At 38.9% G+C, this 20,118-nt stretch overlaps 1 protein-coding gene across 1 annotated transcript in view; it reads right to left on the reverse strand.

Moving 5' to 3' along the window:
• The window catches only part of vax2 (ventral anterior homeobox 2), a 55,711-nt gene extending 36,873 nt beyond the window's left edge, over positions 1–18,838 (reverse strand). The window contains exon 1 of the mRNA XM_069923040.1: positions 18,584–18,838. Coding sequence (XP_069779141.1) covers positions 18,584–18,838 — 255 coding nt within the window. The remainder of the gene's footprint in view (positions 1–18,583) is intronic.
• Positions 18,839–20,118: the final 1,280 nt, after the last annotated feature.

Consider the following 20,118-nt stretch of genomic DNA (forward strand, 5'->3'; position numbering starts at 1 on the left):
CCGAACAGGAGTGTGGATATGACAACGGCTCTGTATACGCTAATCTTTGTGAGGTTTTTCAGTTGGTTGTTTTTCCAGACTCTTTTGTGTAGTCTTCCAAAGGCGCTATTTGCCTTGGCGAGTCTGTTGTCTACCTAAGTTCCTCAACATGGTTATCCAACTGCATGAAAACCAACAAGGTCGGGTCAGATACAGCAATGAGCTCTCTGAACCCTTCTCCATTAACAATGGCGTGAAGCAAGGCTGCGTTCTCGCACCAACCCTCTTTTCAATCTTCTTCAACATGATGCTGAACCAAGCCATGAAAGACCTCAACAATGAAGACGCTGTTTACATCCGGTACCGCACGGATGGCAGTCTCTTCAATCTGAGGCGCCTGCAAGCTCACACCAAGAAACAAGAGCAACTTGTCCGTGAATTACTCTTTGCAGACGATGCCGCTTTAGTTGCCCATTCAGAGCCAGCTCTTCAGCGCTTGACGTCCTGTTTTGCGGAAGCTGTCAAAATGTTTGGCCTGGAAGTCAGCCTGAAGAAAACTGAGGTCCTCCATCAGCCAGCTCCCCACCATGACTACCAGCCCCCCCCCACATCTCCATCGGGCACACAAAACTCAAAACGGTCAACCAGTTTACCTACCTCGGCTGCACCATTTCATCTGATGCAAATATTGTTGTAGTTGTATCTTATCGTGTCAAGAGGTGGAGATCTGAAATTGGCGGTTTCTAATAAACTCTATGTATGGTTCCCAAATTTGTTCAAATAAAGTATATTTGTCTTTTAGATTGCCGGTAATTTTTTCTACTGGAATATACTTGTTCATTTCTATGAACCATTGTTGTATTTTTAAGGTTGGTTCCGTTTTCCAAGTTGTCATGCAATTTTTTTGCTGCTGTGGATGGTAATGAATAGTAAATTGTTTTTGAACCCTGTCCAATTTTAGACCTAATTCTTTGTATTTTATGTTGTTTAACAGGAAGATTTCTGGGTCTTTTGGTATCTTATTTTTTGTAATTCTATTTAATATTAGGTTTAAATCCTCCCAAAAGGTTTTCACTTTTGTACCTGTCCAAATTGTGTGCAATGTTGTTCCAATTTCTTGTTTACAACAGAAGCATCTGTCCAAAAGTGTTGGATTCCATTCTTTTAACTTCTGAGATATAGTCTATGGAGCCAATTGTATCATGCGAAACCGAGTATTTATTGTATTAATCATGGTACCTGCACATAGTTCCTTCCATGTTTCATTCTTTATTCATATATTTAAATCTTTTTCCCCACCTTGTTTGGGTTTATCGAATCACTTCATCATTTTCCTTGCATTGCAATTTGCTGTAACATATTTGTAATAATTTTTTATTATCTCAGTGTCTGTGATTACGTTTCATAGCAGCTGCTCTCAGGTAATCTTAGACTAGTTCCCAACTTTTCTTTTAAACAAGTTTTCAACTAATAATATGACAATTTTGTACTATGTGAAATTCCATATTTGTCTTAACTGTTCAAATATTAATAAATTATTTCCACAAAAGCAATGTTTATTCTTTTAATTCCTTTTCTAGCCTGTTCCTTAATAAAATAAATTGTCTATTGTAAAAGGTATTAATGGGTTTTGTGTTAATAACACTTTTGGTATTTGATAATTTATCATCTTTCGCTCCAGATATATTCTGTTCCATGTTTTAGTATATGATGTAGCATTGGTAAATTGTTATGTTGCACCAGTTTCTCATCCCATTTATAGAGTAAATGTTCAGGGACCTTTTCTCCTAATTTATATAATTCTATCTTGAGCCAAGCTGGTTTTTTTCTCCCACCTGATAAAAATCTGACAGGTATCTTAACTGTGCTGCCCTGTAATCGTTTCTGAAATTTGGTAGCTGCAGTCCTCCTTGTTTATACACCCATGTTAATTTTTCCAAAACTACTCTTGATTTTTTTTATCCTTCCATAAAAACTTTCTTATTAATTTATTTAATTTCATTAAAAAAAATTCCACTGTCAAGGGAATCGGTAGCATTTGGCACAAATATTGTAGCCGTGGAAATACATTCATCTTGATGGAGTTTACTTTCCCTATTAGAGTTAGTGGTAGTTCTTTCCATTTCTCCAAATCTTCCTGTATTTTTTTATTAATGGTTGGTAGTTTAATTTATACAAATGATTTAAATTATTATCTATCCTGATACCCAGGTAACATATGGCCTGTGATTGCTATTTAAAAGGGGATTCCTTTTTACATTTTGAAAAAATTGACTTTGTTCATTGGCATCACTTCACTTTTATCCATATTAACCTTGTATCCTGATATCGCTCCATATTCTTCCAATTTTTATTGATTTATCTGGGTCCGTTGAGTACACTATAATACCATGCACAAACAAGTTCATTTTAAATTCTTCCTCTTTTATTTTTATTCCCCTTACCATAGGTTCTTTTCTTATCAGCTCTGCCAATGGTTCTATAGCCAAATCAATCAGGGAAGTTGATAATGGGCATCCCTGCCTTGTTGACCTACTCAATTTAAAGTGGTCTGAAACATATCCATTTGTTACCATTTTTGCCAAAGGACCATTATACAGTGCTCTAATCCAATTAATAAATTTTTCTGGTAATTTAAATTTCTGTAGTCCTTTAAATAGATAATTCCATTCCACTCTATTGAAACCTTTCTCTGCATCTAGAGTTATTTGCGCTGTATGGATTAAATTAATAGATTTACAGACATTATCTGCAACTCTTCTATTTTTAACAAATCCTGTCTGATCTAGCATCACTAATTTCAGTACATGGAGCGTGGTGTGATGGTGTAGGGAGAAGATATGGAAAAACACCCCATCCTAGCAGAACTTTTAAAAGCCCGTATAAAAGTGTTAAAATTATTTTAAACATTGCAGATTATATAGTTGAAGTACTTAACTAGTAGCAATGAGGAAAATTAAAGTTCAATCTGCTAAAAAAAAAGCCATTAAATCAGCTACAATATCGGAAGAATCTCGGCCTAGCTTAACAACGCAGCCAGTGGATCCGATTTCTTCTCAACCCAGGCCTCAGTGTCAGTCCACTGGTAAGGTGTTCTCCACACCCGCACTGACTTCGCATTCAGTCACGAAAGTTGGCGCCGGTGGGCAGCGTCGATCTACTCCTGACCAAGAACAACTGCGCATGCGTGCGCGGTAGCACACAACGTCCAAAAAGCCCCAGGCTATGGGGGGATCCGATCTCCATGCACCTGCAGTCAGGCAGAGGCAGCTACTTCAGTGACAGAGGAAGAAGGTACCGGTGGAGTAGAGGAAAAAGAAGATTTATACCTGAGGAGGAAACTGCTACAGTTCAGGGTAGGCCCATGCTAAGGCCCAGACTTCTAAGTCGAAGTCTGGGCCTCACCCACCAGACTCACCATCAAATGCTGATTTGGCAAATAAGTCAAGGCGTTTCTACCATGAAGGATCAATTTACTGAGATGAAAAGGGAAATAGCAACAATTGAAATGGATGTGGAAAAATGCTTGAAAGCTGTGGATAAAGTTCAGGACAAGTTTGAAAAGATTGAAGAAGAATTTATTAACTGTAAAGATTATATTGATTTTTATAAGAAGATGGGACAGATAAAAGATTCATTCACTGATTGGGAAATTCATAAGACTGATTTGATAAAAAAAGATTGATTCTTTGGAAAATTAGAGTTGAAGAAATAATGTTAAGATAGTTGGTCTTCCAGAAGGTTTTGAAGGTCCAGACCCAGTCCCGTTTAATTCAAAAGTGGATTCCTGAGGTTTTGGGAACAATGCATTTTCTGAATGGCCTGGAGTTGGACAGGGTTCATCGGGCAATACGAAGGAAGCCATTCCCTGGCCAAGCACCACGGTCTATTCTGATTCGTTGTCTGTGTCATCAAGACAAAGAACTGATTCTGAGACTTGTGAGAAATAATCAGGGGCCCTTTGCCTATTAAAAATAATAGCTGATTTGAGTCAAGCTGTGATTAAACGCCATAAAGGATTTAATTTGGCCAAAGCTGTTCTTTGGAGGAAGGGTTACAGATTTGCTTTCTGTTACCCTGCTGTGTTAAAAGTTTTTTTTATGGGGATTATCAATCTCAATTTTTTTCTGATGATGCTGAAGCTTTGGATTTTGCTAATTCTTTACCTGATAATAAACGGTCAAAATTCAGATAAATTCCCTCAGCAGCTTGTTGTTATTCCAAAGGGGAAGAATGGTAAACGAGAGATGGAACCTCAGCAATTGAGTGATCTTGGTACTGATGATGACCAAGTGAATTGTGATTTAGAAGAAGCATTTCACACTTGAGATGATTTTCTGTATTATTTTTGATTGTTCTGTTTGAGGGCAGTGGGGGTCCAACTGTGGATCCTTCCAAAGTCGTCGGCCTCTTTGTGGCATCTGTCACTCCTGCGTAATTGAGGGAGGTGATACAATTGGGTATTGTTTTATTTTGTACTGGGGTTTTTTTTTATGGGGTGTAGCAGCTACTATGGTAGAGCTACTAAAGTAATACAAACACACAAGCCAGATTAGTCAACTCAAGACTGATTTATTCAGGCTTTACAATCTTCTTTTACACCCCGCACGTCCTGGGCTCCACAGGACAAGGCAGGACATCGCTACTGGAGAGCTTCCGATCCACGGGACCAGCAGGTTTAAATTGATCCTTGCGAGTGTCCTGCGCCTTCCGGCAGGAGACTCAGCAGGACAACGCACCATTCTCTATCATGCAGTACTGCTCCGTTAAGTGAGTATTCACCTGTTGGTTTATTTGTTCCGCAGCCCGCAGAACCGTGCCGGCGATGGTTCATGACACTGTGCTGCGCACTCGCTTGGCCCACTACACGCCCACTACGGAGGGCTTCTTTTTTCTTTCTCTTTCTTTATGAGGAGAGGTTCAATTTTTTTTCTGTTCTGATGTCGTGGGGAGGCACCTGACCATTAAGTGGCTCTTTTAAATGTTGTTACTTTTAATGTCAACGGGCTGAATAACCCAATTAATAGGAAAAGGGTATTGGCTTATATTAAAATATTGAAGGCTGATTTGGCGTTTTTCCAGGAAACTCATTTGTCTGATAAAGTGCATCAAAAATTAAAAAGAGAGACTGGGTTGGGCAGGTTATATCTCATCCTCTCTTAATTTGAAAACAAGAGAGGTGGCTATTTTGATTAATAAGAAATTACCTTTTAAACTGGAATCAGTTTGTGAAGCACCTGGCAGGTTTTTGATTATTAATTCTACAATTTTTTTCTGAATGTTGGACCTTAATGAATGTTTATGCTTCGAATACTGATAATGAACAATTTATGGTGGATTCTTGCCCTAATTTGAATTAGGCTTATGATAAAATTATGGTAGTAGGTGATTTTAATTGTTGTTTAGATCCATTATTGGATAAATCCCCTAAAATGGTAATTAAAACTAAGATGGCTAAGCAGTTGATGGTACTAATGAAGGAGATGAACTTAGTAGACATATGGAGGAAACCGAATCCTGAGGAAAAAGATTTTGCATTCTATTCATTTCGCCATGATTCCTTTTCTAGAACAGATTTGTTTTTAGTATCAACACAATTGCAAGATCGAATTTCTGAATCTAGGATTTTGTCTGACCACCCCTTGCTATTGATACCTGAAGTGCTTCAGAGAAGGTGGAGAATGTTTATCGGTGGCCTTTCAATTCTTTTTTTACTGAAAGATATAAGAGACCAAATTCAGAGTTTTTTGAAAATAAATGTAGATTCAGTTGATTCTAAATTTGTTTTGTAAGGCTTTGAAGATTTATTTACAAGGACTAATCATTAGTTATATGGTTAAGGTTAAGAAATGACAAATGGCTGAGGCTGATAAGTTGGAGAAGGAGATAAAGATTCTGGAGAAAGATTTGCAATGAGTTTCGATGGAAGACAAAAAAAAATGTTTAGTTAATTTGAAATTACAATATAACCATATAACCGTTTACAGCGCGGAAACAGGCCATGTCAGCCCTACAAGTCTGCACCGGTTCACTTGAACAACTCCACTATTTCCCCCTTCCCACTCTCCGCCCATAACCCTCCAACCCACTCACCTCCATGTACACATCCATCCTTCTCTTAAATGAAAGAAAGGACCCTGCTGCAACGATCTCCTCTGGAAGATCATTCCATTCTGCCACCACTCGCTGAGTGAAAAACCATCCTCTAACATTTCTCCTAAACTTTTTCCCCCTTACCCTTAACTTATACCCTCTTGTTCCAATCTCCCCTGTCCTCAGGAGAATGAGTCTGTTTATGTTTAGTCTATCTATTCCTTTCATAATTTTAAATACCTCTTTCAAGTCCCCTCTCAGTCGTCTACATTCCAATGAATAAATTCCTAGTCTCCTTAATCTCTCCCTGTAATCCAGATGCTGTAAGGCAGGCAACATCCTTGTAAACCTTCTCTGCACCCTCTCCACCTTATTTCTATCTTTTCTATAATTTGGAAACCAGAATTGAGCACAGTTCACTCCAAAACTGGCCTCACCAATGGCTTAAACAGCTGCAGCATCACCTCCCAGCTCCTATACTCTACACTATGATTTATGAAGGCCAGCATACCATAAGCCTTCTTAACCACCCTGTCTACATGGGAATCCACCTTTAGTGAACTCTGTACCATAGCCCCCAGGTCCCTCTGCATGCCTCAATGTTCTTCCCTTAACTGCATATGTCCTATTCTGGTTATTCTTTACCAAAATGCAACACTTCACACTTGTTTACATTGAATTCCATCTGCCATCTTTCAGCCCACTCTTCCAAACAAACCAAATCCTTCTGTAATCCAAAAAAATCTACCTCATTATCCACCACTCCCCCTATTTTCATATCATCTGCATATTTGCTTACCCAGTTAACCACCCCCTCCTCCAAATCATTAATATAAGTGATAAACAACAGGGGAGACCCAGCACCGATCCCTGAGGCACACTGCTCGTCACAGACTTCCATCCTGACAGACAGATGTCCACCATGACTCTCTGCTGTCTATCTTCCAGCCACCTCTGAACCCATCTCACTATCTCTCTATTAATCCCTGGTGACTGAACCTTCCTTACTAACCTTACATGCAGAACCTTATCAAAAGCCCTACTAAAGTCCAAATAGACCACGTCAACCGCCCAACCTTCATCCATTTTTCTTGTCACCTCTTCAAAAAACGCAACAAGATTCATAAAATATGACTTTCCTTTTACAAACTCATGCTGGGTTACAAATGTATAAATTTGAAAGGATTTTACAGAGAACTAGGAATTAGTTATGAATTAGGGGAGAGAGCCCACAAAGTGTTAGCACGGCAGTTAAAAATGGAACAAGCATCTAGAACAATAAATGCTTTTCAACATCATTTGAGGATTATGTAAAAATCTCAAGAGATTAATGATGAGTTTCGTATGTTTTATGAGAAAATTTATACCTCTGACGTTGTGCAAGACGATGTTAATGTAGATTATTTTTTATCTGGTTTAACCTTGCCTTCTTTAAATGATAAGGATGTTAAGGAATTAGGTGCTTGTTTTAGTGTTAAAGAAATAATAGACGCATTTCAATCTATGCTGGGTGGTAAATCTCCAGGTGATGATGGGTTTACTTCTGAATTTTATAAGGAATTTCAAGATTTATTACTCCCTTTGTTGATGGAGATTTTAGATCAGGTGGAGAAAACTGGTTCTTTTCCGGACTCTTTTTCTAAAGCAATTATTACTGTTATTCTTAAGAAGGATAGAGATCCTTTGAAGGCAGGGTCTTAGAGATCCATTTCTTTGTTGAATGTGGATTACAAGATAGTAGCCAAGATTCCGGCTAATAGATAGGCTAAATGTCTACCAGATTTAGTCCATGTAGATCAGACAGGTTTTATCAAGAACCATTATTCAGCAGATAATGTAGTAAAATTGATTTCTTTAATTAATATTTCTCGGCAGCAATCTCACCTAATTTGTTTGGATGCTGAAAAGGCCTTTGATAGAGTTGAATGGGATTTTTTGTTTAAGGTCTTGGAAATGTTTAATTTTGGGCCTCTTTTTACTGGTTGGATTAAGGCTTTGTATAAAAATCCCACTGTGAGAGTGGTGACAAATGGACAGATGTCCTTTCCTTTTACATTAACTAGATCGACCAGTTCGCATTGGTTATTGAGCCTTTGGTACAGATGCTTAGGCAGGATAGTGCTATTAAAGGTATTAAGGTAAACTCTGAAAAGTCTAAAATAAATTTGTTTGATATATTTAACAGATCCCCTGCAATCTTTGGAGATTTTAAATAAACGTTTGGAACAATATGGAGCTTTGTCTGGGTATAAAGTAAATTGGAAGGAGAGTGAAATTATGCCTTTAGCTGATATGGATTATTCATCATGTAGACAAGTTGTGAAGTTTAAATATTTGAGTATTATTATTGATAGTAATTATAGCCATTTATTTGCATTGAATTATTTACCCTTATTGACTAAAATTAAAGGTGATTTGAATAGGTAGAAGGATTTACCCATAACATTGACGAGATGTGTGAATTATACTAAAATGAATATCTTTCCCCGAATTCAATATTTGTTTCAATCTATTCCATGTAAGATGGAATTTTTAAAAATATTTGAATGCTTTGGAGAGAAAAGTTTTGTGGAAGGATAAAATGGCAAGAGTTTCATTACAGAAGTTAAACTGGAAATATGTGTTGGGAGCATTACAATGACCTAATTTTCAAAATTATAAGGAATCAGCTCAGTTAAAATTTATTAATAGGATGTCTCAAGTGGACGGGTCCTTGGTATGGACTAATATTGAATGATCTCAACTTGGGGAAAAGAAGATGGATCAATTTATTTACGATGGAATCTTCAGTTATTAGGTAGTTATAATTAGCCGGAGTTGAAACACCTAATTGAATTATGGACTAATAAAAGTGAAACTGTAGGTACTGAAGGTAAGCTTTTAGCTAAAACACCTTTGTTTCAAAATAAGCTTTTTCCTTTTACGGTTGATAATCAACTTTTGAAGATATGTGAACAAAAGGGAATTAGATTGGTAGAGGATTGCTATGAGGCAGGTTATTTTATTTCTTTTCAACAAAGGAGAGAAAAGTATGAAATACCTTCAAGTACACTTTTTACTTATTATCAGGTTAAAGCTTTATTATTGGATAGCTTTGGACATACTTTGAGTCTTCCCAGAAGATCTAAATTTGAGATTTTGCTTACTGATGGTGGTAAGAAAGATTTTATATCGGATATGTATACTTTACTGCAAATTAAAATGCCCAAACCAGACATTGATAAAACTAAGTGAGATGGGAAAAAGATTTGGAAATATTCATATCCCCCGATGATTGGATGTCGATAGGTGAGGTTCATTATAACTTTATTCATCAATTATATTTGCCTCTGGAGAAGTTAAAGTAATTCAAATACATTACTTCAGATCTATGTTTTAGATGTTATAAAGAAGTGGGAACTTTTTTTACATTCGGTTTGGTTATGTGAGACGGTTAAGCCTTTTTGGAATAAAATAAAAGAATTTTTGGAAGTCATGTTTAAATTTAAAATTCCATTTGACCCTATGATATTTTTATTGGGTTATATTAAAGCATTGAGTATGGAGTTAAAATTAGATAAATTTCAAACTGCTTTGATAAAGCTGGCCTTAGCAGTAGCTAGGAAATGTCTGGCAGTTTCGTGGAAAAATAACATTAAATTGAATACTCAACGATTGCATGTGGAGATGAGATCATGTATCCCTTTAGAGAAAATAACATATAATTTATGACACAATTATTCTTTCTTTATTAAAACTTGGAACCTGTACATGGATTGGATGCGATCAAATTTTTTTTTTTCCATGCATTAGTAGTGCGGTCCCAAACAATGGCACATACTTGAATGTTTTGTTTTAATTGTTCTCCTCCACTCTCTCTTTCTTTTTTTCCCTTTTTTGGGGTAGTTTAGAGGTGGGTTGGATGGGGTGGGAAGAATAGGGTATTGAATCGTATTTTAAATGTATGTTTTATTATTGATTATAAATAAAATTTTCCAAAGAAATCTAATTTTGGTGCACAGTCTGTCAATCTATTCACTAGTAATTTTTAGTAGAGATATTGGTCTATATGATAGCCATGAGAGCGAATGTTTTCCTGTTTTTGGAATTACTGTGATTATTGCCATTTTACATGAGTCAGGCAAATTCTGGGTCTCTTCCACCTCTTTCATTACCTCTAAAAGGGGTGGAATTAATATATTATTGAATACCTTATAAAAGTCTGTAAAGAATCCATCTTTGCCAGGCGTTTTATCAGTTGGTAATGTCATTAGTGTATCCTGTATTTCTGTAATTGTCAGGGGTTTTAATAATTTATTTTGATCTTCCAATTGTAATTGAGGTAATTCAATGTTTGACAAAAATTCATCTATTTTGTCATTCTTCCCTAGGTTTTTGGTTTGATATAATTGCTTATACAATTTTTAAAAATTTCCATTAATCTCTAATGGGTGAAATGAGATCCCTTCATCCTCCTTCTTTGTTGCTATAATAGTTCTTGTTCCTTGTCCTGTTTATAGTTGCCGAGCCAATATTTTATGGGTTTTCTCTCCGAATTCATAATATCTTTGCTTTTGTTTTCATAATGTTTTTCTCCACTTTGTAAGTTTGTAATGTTTCATATTTTAATGTTTTCTCTGCCAATTCACTCCTTTTCTCTATATCTTCCCTTCTCATTAAATCTTTCTCTATAGTTATGATCTCTTTTTCAAACTGCTCTATTTCCCGATTATATTCTTTTTTAATCTTGGTCATTTAACTAACTATTTGTCCCCTAATAAAGGCCTTCATTGCGTCCCATAATATAAATTTGTCTGTTACAGAATCTGCATTTGTCTCGAAATATATTTTGATTTGTTGCTTTATGTTTTCCCGAAAGTCTTGCCTTTTTAACAATATGGGGTTTAGCCTCCATCTCTATGTTTTCAGTGGAATATCCTCTACATCAATTGTCAATAACAAGAGTGAATGGTCTGATAAAAGTCTTGCCCTATATTCAGTCTTTCAAACTCTCCCCACATATTACTTTGAATAATATGAATAATCCCTTTCTTTTGGGTGTTGTTTTCTCCATATATCAATAATCTTCAAATCATCGATTGAGTTCAATGTAAATTTGGCTGCCTTATAGTAGTCTTCCCGGTTTTATCTATTGGTGGGTCAAGGTTAAACTGAAAGTCTCCCCCTAGTAAAATGTGTCCCTGTGCATCTGCTATTTAAAAAAAAAGTCCTGCATAAATTCCTGGTCCCCTTCATTAGGTGCATAAATGTTCCAAAATTCTGAATAAATCTGGCGCATCATCATTGCGTATCTACTGTTGGGTCTGTTATTACTTTATTTATCTTAATTGGCTGATTCTTATTAACTAATATGCTTTTGAATTGCACGATGGCCTACCCAGTCTCTTCAGCTTGCGGTGTTCTAACTCAGTGTTTCTTGTATAAATGCTATGTCTATTTTCTCCTTTTTAAGTAGTGTAAATAACCTTTTTCTCTTAATTTGATTGTGAATTCCATTAATATTAAATAGTCATATAGTTTAATGTACTCATCTTACCCATCCGCTTTCCACTCTCTCTCACCTCTTCAACCCCTCCATCTTCCAAAATCACTCTTTAAATTATTCTTAATCCTTACTGTACGTGTTGACACAACTAATAAGAAAATAATGAAAACCATAAAAAAAACAAAAAATACTCTAATTTTAAAAAAAAATTCCAGTGTTCTTCATTTCTCATCATTCACTTGATTCTGTAATTCTTTTTCCAAATTTGTTATTTATTTTTCTAAATAGTTATCTTCAGACTTATAATCTTAGCTGTATAACTTATAATTTGCCCTCTTAAATAAGCCTTCATAGAGCCCCAAACCACAAATTTATTGGTTACTGAGTGCTCATTCATGTCAAAAGATTTTTTTATCTGCTGTCTTATAAATTCATAAAAATCTTGCCTTTTTAAGAATGCAAAATTAAACCCCTATCTATAACTTAATATTTCTTCCAATACAATTGACATAATTAAAGGTGAATGATAAGATAATATTCTTGCTTGATATTCAATTTTTGAACTCTTTCTTGTAGTTGAGATGAGGTTAAAAACATATCTATAGGTGAATATGTCTTATGTCTAAAAGAATAAAATGAATAATCCCTATGACCAGGAAGCATCTTCCTCCAACTATCAATGAGTTTTATTTTATTTATACACTTTATCACAGTTTTAACTACCTTTTTAAGGTATCATAATTCCACCTGATCTATCCAACTTCAAATCAAAAGTAATATTAAAATCTCCTCCCATGATTATTTTCCCCTTTGCATTTGGCTAATTGCATAAAAACATCTTGTATAAATTTTCCATCATCTCTATTTGGTACATATATTCATCAATGTCCAATATTCTGAATAAATTTGACAATTTATCATCAATAGATATATCAATATTTTAATTGATAAACTTTTATTTATTAATATCGCTACCCCTCTGGCTTAAGAGTTAAATGAAGAAGACATTACCATTCCCGCCCAATCCCTCTTTAATTTCACATGTTCCAACGGCATAGGGATTACTTAAAGTGGGGTGTAGGTGGAGGAAAAAGGTTAAGAACCACTGGTACAAGATTATGAAAGGCATCAAAAACCTAACACCTTTCTCCCAGGATGGGAATAGCAAACACTAGGGGACATGAATACAAAGTGAAGGGAGGGAAGTTTATGGGAGACATCAGGGCAATTTTGTAATGCAAAGAGTTGTGGGGGCCTGAAATCCCTTGCCAGGGACGGTGGTGGAGGCTGGAACATTGGGGGCATTGAAGAGACTCTTAAACAGGCACATAAATGGATAGAAGAAATAGGGTTAAGATATAGGGAAAGTTTCATTTTATTTTAAGTAGGTTTTCATGGGTTGGCACAACTTCATGGGCTGAAGGGCCTGTACTGTGCTGGAATGTTCTTTGTTCTAAATCCAACCAAATACATCAACAAACTGAGCTAAATTCAAATAAATGGTTAAACAAATTTTCCTACTGTTAGGGGTCCCAGGCAATGTTCAAGGTAACTCTTTGCCTTCTGGCAGAGAAACGTTGTAGTATATCATGTATGCTACATTTTTACGTATTATCACATGAGAATAAAAGGAACCTTTAAAAATGCACACCAAGATTAAATTAAAATAAACATCCACAAGTCTAAGCCTTAAAGGTTTGGCCAAATTTGGAGAATTGTGTGCAGTTTTGGTCACCGAACTACACGAAAGATATCAAGAAGATAGAAAGAGTGCAGAGAAGATTTATTAGGTTGTTGCCCAGACATCAGGAACTGAGTTACAGGGAAAGGTTAAACAGGTTATGTAAGGTAAAACATCATGAGATGGGAATGTGTAGGGAGTTACCCTGTACAGGGCAGTAACAAGAAGGGGAGGTGTCCTTGTACTCCTGTTAGGTAAAACATCATGAGATGGGAATGTACGGGGCAGTAACAAGATGTGAATGCATCCTTGTACTTACAAGATAAGAGAGACATTGATGGATTGAGAGGCAGGAAGCTAGCAGGGAAAGGATAGCAACAGTTTTAGTCATTGGACAAGTAATGATATGATGATGTTCTAAGCATGTATCCAAGGGTATAAAAAATCACCATTTTGCTGATAACGGCAGAATGCATTCTCCGACTAACATGTTTAGTCGCAAGTGTTACAATCCGGTAATAAAGAACAAAGAACCCTGATTTCGACTCAGCCTGGTGTTTGTCTCACTCATTCATGAACAAAGCAGACCTAACAATTAGGACTTTATTCCCTGGACCATAGAAGAGATTTGATAGAGGTATTTAAAATTATGAGGGGAATAGAGAGAGTAAATGTAAATAGGCTTTTTCCACTGAGGGCAGGTGAGATCAAACCAGAGGACGTGGGTTAAGGATGAAAGGGGAAAAGTTTAGAGGGAGCATGAGAGTTCACACAGAGAGCGGTGGGAGTGTGGAACAAGCTGCCAGTTGAGGTGGTGAATGCGGGATCAATTTTAACATTGAAGAAAATGTTGGACAGGTTGTGACAGAGTATATAGAGCATATAGATATTTTTGGGAGATAAACTGGGAAAGATTTGTTCGAGTAGGTCACATAGAAACACTTTAGAACAGATCTTATTTAAAATACTGGAGTTCTGCTAATGCTAGACATGTCGGGGCCTCAGAACCTTTGCAAGAGCTTTGAAGGGTACTCGAGAGACTTCACTAATGGATTGTTGTTTACAAATGAAACATCTTGCTGGAGCTGCAGATTCATACATGTTCAATTCTGTGCACAGTCTAAGAATTGCCGGCAACCAGTGAACTTGGGGGAATGAGAAGTGAGATTGGATTGTGAACCAAATAACTTTTCTGAACTTACACACACATTACACACACTTAAACAAAAGTTGCTTTTAATTATCTATAAACATGAAAACAGAATCACACTTTAACTTATCACTATTGATTTAACTAACCTAATTTAACCCCTTTCTAATTCTAAGCGCATGTGTCTTGGTGAATACCTATTGCTGCTGGGTTTTGGGGTCCTCTGGGCTCATAACATTAGTACATGTACTAATCCCCCAGCACCTCACCCATGGCTCAGGACATTTAAAATATTTCTCCCAAAGCCCCTGCAGTTTCTACACTTACCTCCCTCAAGGTCCAAGGGAATATCTCGTCAGGCCCTGGGGATTTATCCTACACTCTCCTCCCTCAAGGTCCAAGTGAATATCTCATCAGGCCCTGGGGATTTATCCACCTTTGTATGCTGTAAGGCAGTGCGCACTTCCTCCTCTTTAATCTGTGAAGGTTCCATGACCTCACTGCTTTTTTTCTTACTTCCCATGACTGTTCCAGCTTCCTGAGTGAAACTGATGAAAAAATAATAATTTAAGATCTCCCCCATCTCTTTCGACTCCGTACAAACCTGACCACTCTGATCTTCAAGTGGACCAACTTTGTCCCTTACTCTCCTTTTACTCTTAATATACCTCTTGAAACCCTTAGGATATTCCTTCACGTTGTCGCCAAACCAACTTCACGTCTTCTTTTTTCCTTCCTGATTTCTTTCTTGAGGTTTTTCTTGCATTTTTTCTATATTCCTCAAGTCCCTCATTTGCTCCTGTAGAAACCCTTAGGTTTGACAATAAATCTGAAATCTGAACTCAAAACATTTCAATCCAGGGACGCTGCCCTATCCCATTTCCAACATGAGAAGGATCAGAAGCCAGCCATCTGGCCCACTGAGCCTGTTCCACCATTCAATAAGGTCACAGTTGATCTAGCTGTGGGCTAATCTCCACCTACTTACTGTAAGGTAAAACATCATTAGATGGGAATGTGTAGGGAGTTACCCTGTACAAGGCTGTAACAAGAAGGGGAGGTGTCCTTGTACTCCTGTTAGGTAAAACATCATGAGATGGGAATGTACGGGGCAGTAACAAGATGTGAATGCATCCTTGTACTTACAAGATAAGAGAGACATTGATGGATTGAGAGGCGGGAAGCTAGCAGGGAAAGGATAGCAACAGTTTTAGTCATTGGACAAGTAATGATATGATGATGTTCTAAGCATGTATCCAAGGGTATAAAAAATCACCATTTTGCTGATAACGGCAGAATGCATTCTCCGACTAACATGGTTAGTTGCAAGTGTTACAATCCGGTAATAAAGAACAAAGAACCCTGATTTCGACTCAGCCTGGTGTTTGTCTCACTCATTCATGAACAAAGCAGACCTAACATTACCCATCACCCTTCATTCCCCGACTAGTCTTAAATCTACCTGCATCCGATCTACTTGCAAATACTTCACTGGGCGGCTGGGTGGACAGCAGATTCACCCTTTCCCTTTGCTCAAAATTCCAACCTCAATCTGTGTTTCTTGTTTTTCTCTGAATTTGGTTACTCCCGTTCCCAAGCACAAACTAGTTCTGGTCTCCCCCTCCAATGGGAACAACTTACCTACCTCTATCTTATCTATGCCTTTCAAAATTTGATATGCTTCTGTAAGATCCGCTCTTATTCTTCTAAATTCCAGTGAATACAGTCCCAGACGACTCAATCTTTCTTCATAGGCCAACCCCTTCATTCCTGGAATCAACCTAGTGAATCTTCTCTGCACCACATCCAAAGCCAGTCCATCCTTCCTCAAGACAGCTGACCAGAACTGCATGCATTTCTCCAAATGTGGTCTCACCAGCACCTTGTACAGTTGCAGCATAACCTCGCTCCTCCTAAATCCAATCCATCTAGTGATATAGGCCAATGTTCCATTTGCCTTCTTGATCGCCCGCTGCACCTGCAAACCAACATTTTGCGATTCATGCACAAGCTCTCCTACGTCCTTCTGCAGGCTGCAAGGCAATATTACAGCACAGTACAGGCCTTTTGGCCCATGATAATATTCCCCTTATCCACGGGGGATATGTTCCAAGACCCCCAGTGATGCCAAAGACCGCAGATAGTACCAAACCCTATCGATCTGATTACCAAGGCGGCTACTAAGTGACTGATGAGCAGTGTGGATACACTGGACAAAGGGATGATTCAAGTCCCAGACGCGGCAGAGCAAGATTTTATCACGCTATTCAGAATGGCAATTTAAAACTTATGAATTACTTATTTCTGGAATTTTCCGTTTAATATTTTTGAACCATGGTTGACTGCAGATAACTGAAACCACAGAAAGTGAAAGCATGAATAAGGGGGGGCAAACAAAAGCACTTACACCAGCTCAAAAAAACTGAACCTTCCCTACCCTGTAACCCTCGATTTCTCTTCCATCCATGTATCTAAGAGTCTCTTAAATGCCCATAATGTTCCAGCCTCCACCACCATCCCTGGCAAGACATTCCAGGCCCCCACAACTCTCTGTGTAAAACAAAACACCCCTGAAGTCTCCCCTAAACTTCTCTCCTTTCACTTTGTACACATCCTCTGGTGTTTGCTGATCCTGCCTTGGGAACCGGCACTGGCTGCCCACCCTAACTGTCCTACTCATAATCTTGTAGACTTCTATCAAGTCTTCCCTCATCCTGCTTCGGTCCAAAGTGAAAAGGCCCAGCTCTGCTAACCTTGCCTCATAAGACTTATTCTCCAATCCATATAACCATCTACAGCACAGAAACAAGCCAGTTTGGCCCTACTAGTCCATGCCGAACATCTTCTCTCACCCAGTCCCAACTGACTCGCATTTGGCCCATAACCCTCCACACCTCTTCCATCCATATACCCATCCAACCTTTCCTTAAATATTAACATTGATCTCACTTCTACCACCACTGCCGGAAGTTCATTCCACACTCCCACCACCCTCTGCTTGATGAAATTCCCCCTCATGTTTCCACTAAACTTTCCCCTCTTGTTTGGACTTTCCCCTCTCTCAGTGGAAAAAGCCTGTCCATATTGACTCTATCCATCCCCCTCATAATTTTGAACACCTCTATCAAATCACCCCTCAATGTTCTACGCTCCAGGGAATTAAGTCCCAGCCTGCTCAACCTTTCCCTGTAACTCAAACCCTGAAATCCTGGAAACATTCCCGTAAACCTCCTCTGCACTCTCTCTCTATACTGTTTATATCCTTCCTGTAATTTGGTGACCAAAACTCCACACAGTATTCCAAATTTGCCCTCACCAATGCCTTATACAATTTTAGCATAACATCCCATGTTCTATGCTCTGATTTATGAAAGCCAACATACTAAATGCATTCTTCACCACCCTATCCACATGTGATTCAACTTTCATGGAATTATCTACCATGACTCCTGAATCCCTTTGTTCCATTGCACTCCTCAATTCTCCACCATTTAACGTGTATGACCTATTTTGATTAGTCCTACCAAAATGTAGCACCTCACATTTATCAGTATTAAACTCCATCTGCCATCTTCCAGCCCACTCTTCTAACTGTTCCATATCACCCTGTAAGCTACATCCTGGTAAATCTCCTCTGCACCCTCTCCATAGCTTCCACATCCTTCTTGGAAAAAAAGTACTATCCCCTCCCTACCCCATAACCCTCTATTTTCCTTCCATCCAAAGTGCTTGTCTAAGAGTCTCTTAAATGTTCCTAATGTTCCAGCCTCCATCACCATCCCTGGCAAGGCATTCCAGGCATCCACAACTCTCTGTGTAAGACACCTACCTCTGATGTGTCCCCTAAACTTTCACCTTAAACAATTGCCCTCCAGAACTTTGCCCGTAGCTGCAGATTTCCAACATCTTGTTCACAGTAAGTGCTGGAGAAACTCAGCATCCGTAGGAAGGAACGGGTGATCAACATTTCAAGCCAGGACCCTTCTCTTCCTCTGGAGGCTGCGCGATCTGTGAGTTTCTCCGGCACATTGTGCTTGACCCCAGACCTCTGCAGTCTTCTGCTGCTTAATCTCTTCCACTTTGTCAAATTCTCTGCACCGAGTGTCGACGATCCAGGAAGCTGGAGTGGTGGGGGGGGGGGGGTTCAAGCAGCTGATTTCCAACCATCACCCTCCCCTCCCCTTCCCCACAGTACCTGTGCCTCGGTCAGACTGAGTTGGGCGGCGAGCTCAGTCCGCTGCCGGCCCACCACGTACTGGCAGCGCTGGAACTCCGCCTCCAGGCTCTCCAGCTGCTCGGCCGTGAACGAGGTCCTCGTCCGCTTCGGTCGGTCCAGGTCCAACCCGCGAGGCAGCACAATCTCACGGATCGTCCCCTTGGCATCTGGCCAGGAGAGAGAGAGCAGTGGTGAGTCCCAGCACGAAGCAAGCTGCACCCATTCCTTTCTCATCCCCTGAAATCAAACCCCTTCACATCCCACTGATGATTTTTCAAAATATTGTTTAAAGTGACAGGAAAACCTGCACACGCTGTGATTGGAGTAAAATACAGAGATGCTGGAGGAACCTGGCAGGTCTCACAGAGCCCACAGGTACAGATATCTAACCAATGTTTCGGGTCTGAGTCCTTCCCAAATCCTGTACCTTGAAATTGGGATCAGGTTCGAAACGTCGGTTATATATCTTCCTGATTCTTCAACCTGCTTTCCTTAATTCTTCTGACATTGCACTTTTTAAAAAAAGTACGGGTTAGCTTTCTTTTGTTCATCAATTTGTTTGAAATTATGGATTTACAGAATTAATTGTTGATTTGAGAAAAAAGTGACCTGTACTTCTGCAGGCCTGTACTGGAGAGGTGTGGAAAATGGGGGAGGGGAGGGGAGAGAAGGGGAGGAGGAGAGAGAGAGAGAGAGAGGGAGGGGAGAGAGGGGAGTGAGGGGAGAGGGAGGGGGAGGGGGTGGGAGCAGGGGGGAGGGAGCAGGATGGATGAGGAGGGAGTGGAGAAATCAGGGAGACACACAAATGCATGATGGGAAAAAAGTACAGCAATGGTACATGGAAATGAATAAATGTATTCCATTGAAAAATATAACATATTGAAAAAATAAAGTCACATTATTTGAACAAATTTGGGAACCGTACATGGAACATAACAGAGAGGGCTCGCCTCGGACCTCCACCCCCTAAAATGGTAAGAAGACAAAATGACTTGATCCGGTGTGTAAATGTAGATGACACAATTTTCTTGTTTATTTTTCATTGTGTGATGAGATTGTTTAATGGTTTTATTGTACATGTTGAATGTTTATTGGGTTGGGAGGGGGGTGGGAAGGGGGGGGGGGGGAGGAAAAGAGGGGAGAAAATGTGTATATTTAAGAGGGAAATGTTTGTGTGTATTTTGGTTGATATGGTTCACAGTGTGAAAATAATTTTTTAAAAAAGAGTGAGCAAGGCCTGCCAGGGGAAAGAGAACGGGAGAATTCGAAGAGAACACCGCCTCATGTCGACGTCCTCGACGGAGTAGAGTCTGGTGCCCGTGATGTCACAGGCCGAGTTAACAACCCTCTGGACTTTCTTCTTGTCCTGAGAGGTGGCGCCTCCAGACCAGGCAGTGATGCAACCGGCCAGAATGCGCCCCACGCCACACCTGTAGAAGGTTACGAAAGTCTTCGGTGACAAACCAAACGTCCTCAGACACCTCTCACAAAGTTCAGCCTCCCCTTTTTGAATA

The sequence above is a fragment of the Narcine bancroftii genome, chromosome 3 (assembly GCF_036971445.1).
Source record: "Narcine bancroftii isolate sNarBan1 chromosome 3, sNarBan1.hap1, whole genome shotgun sequence".
Lineage (NCBI taxonomy): Eukaryota > Metazoa > Chordata > Chondrichthyes > Torpediniformes > Narcinidae > Narcine > Narcine bancroftii.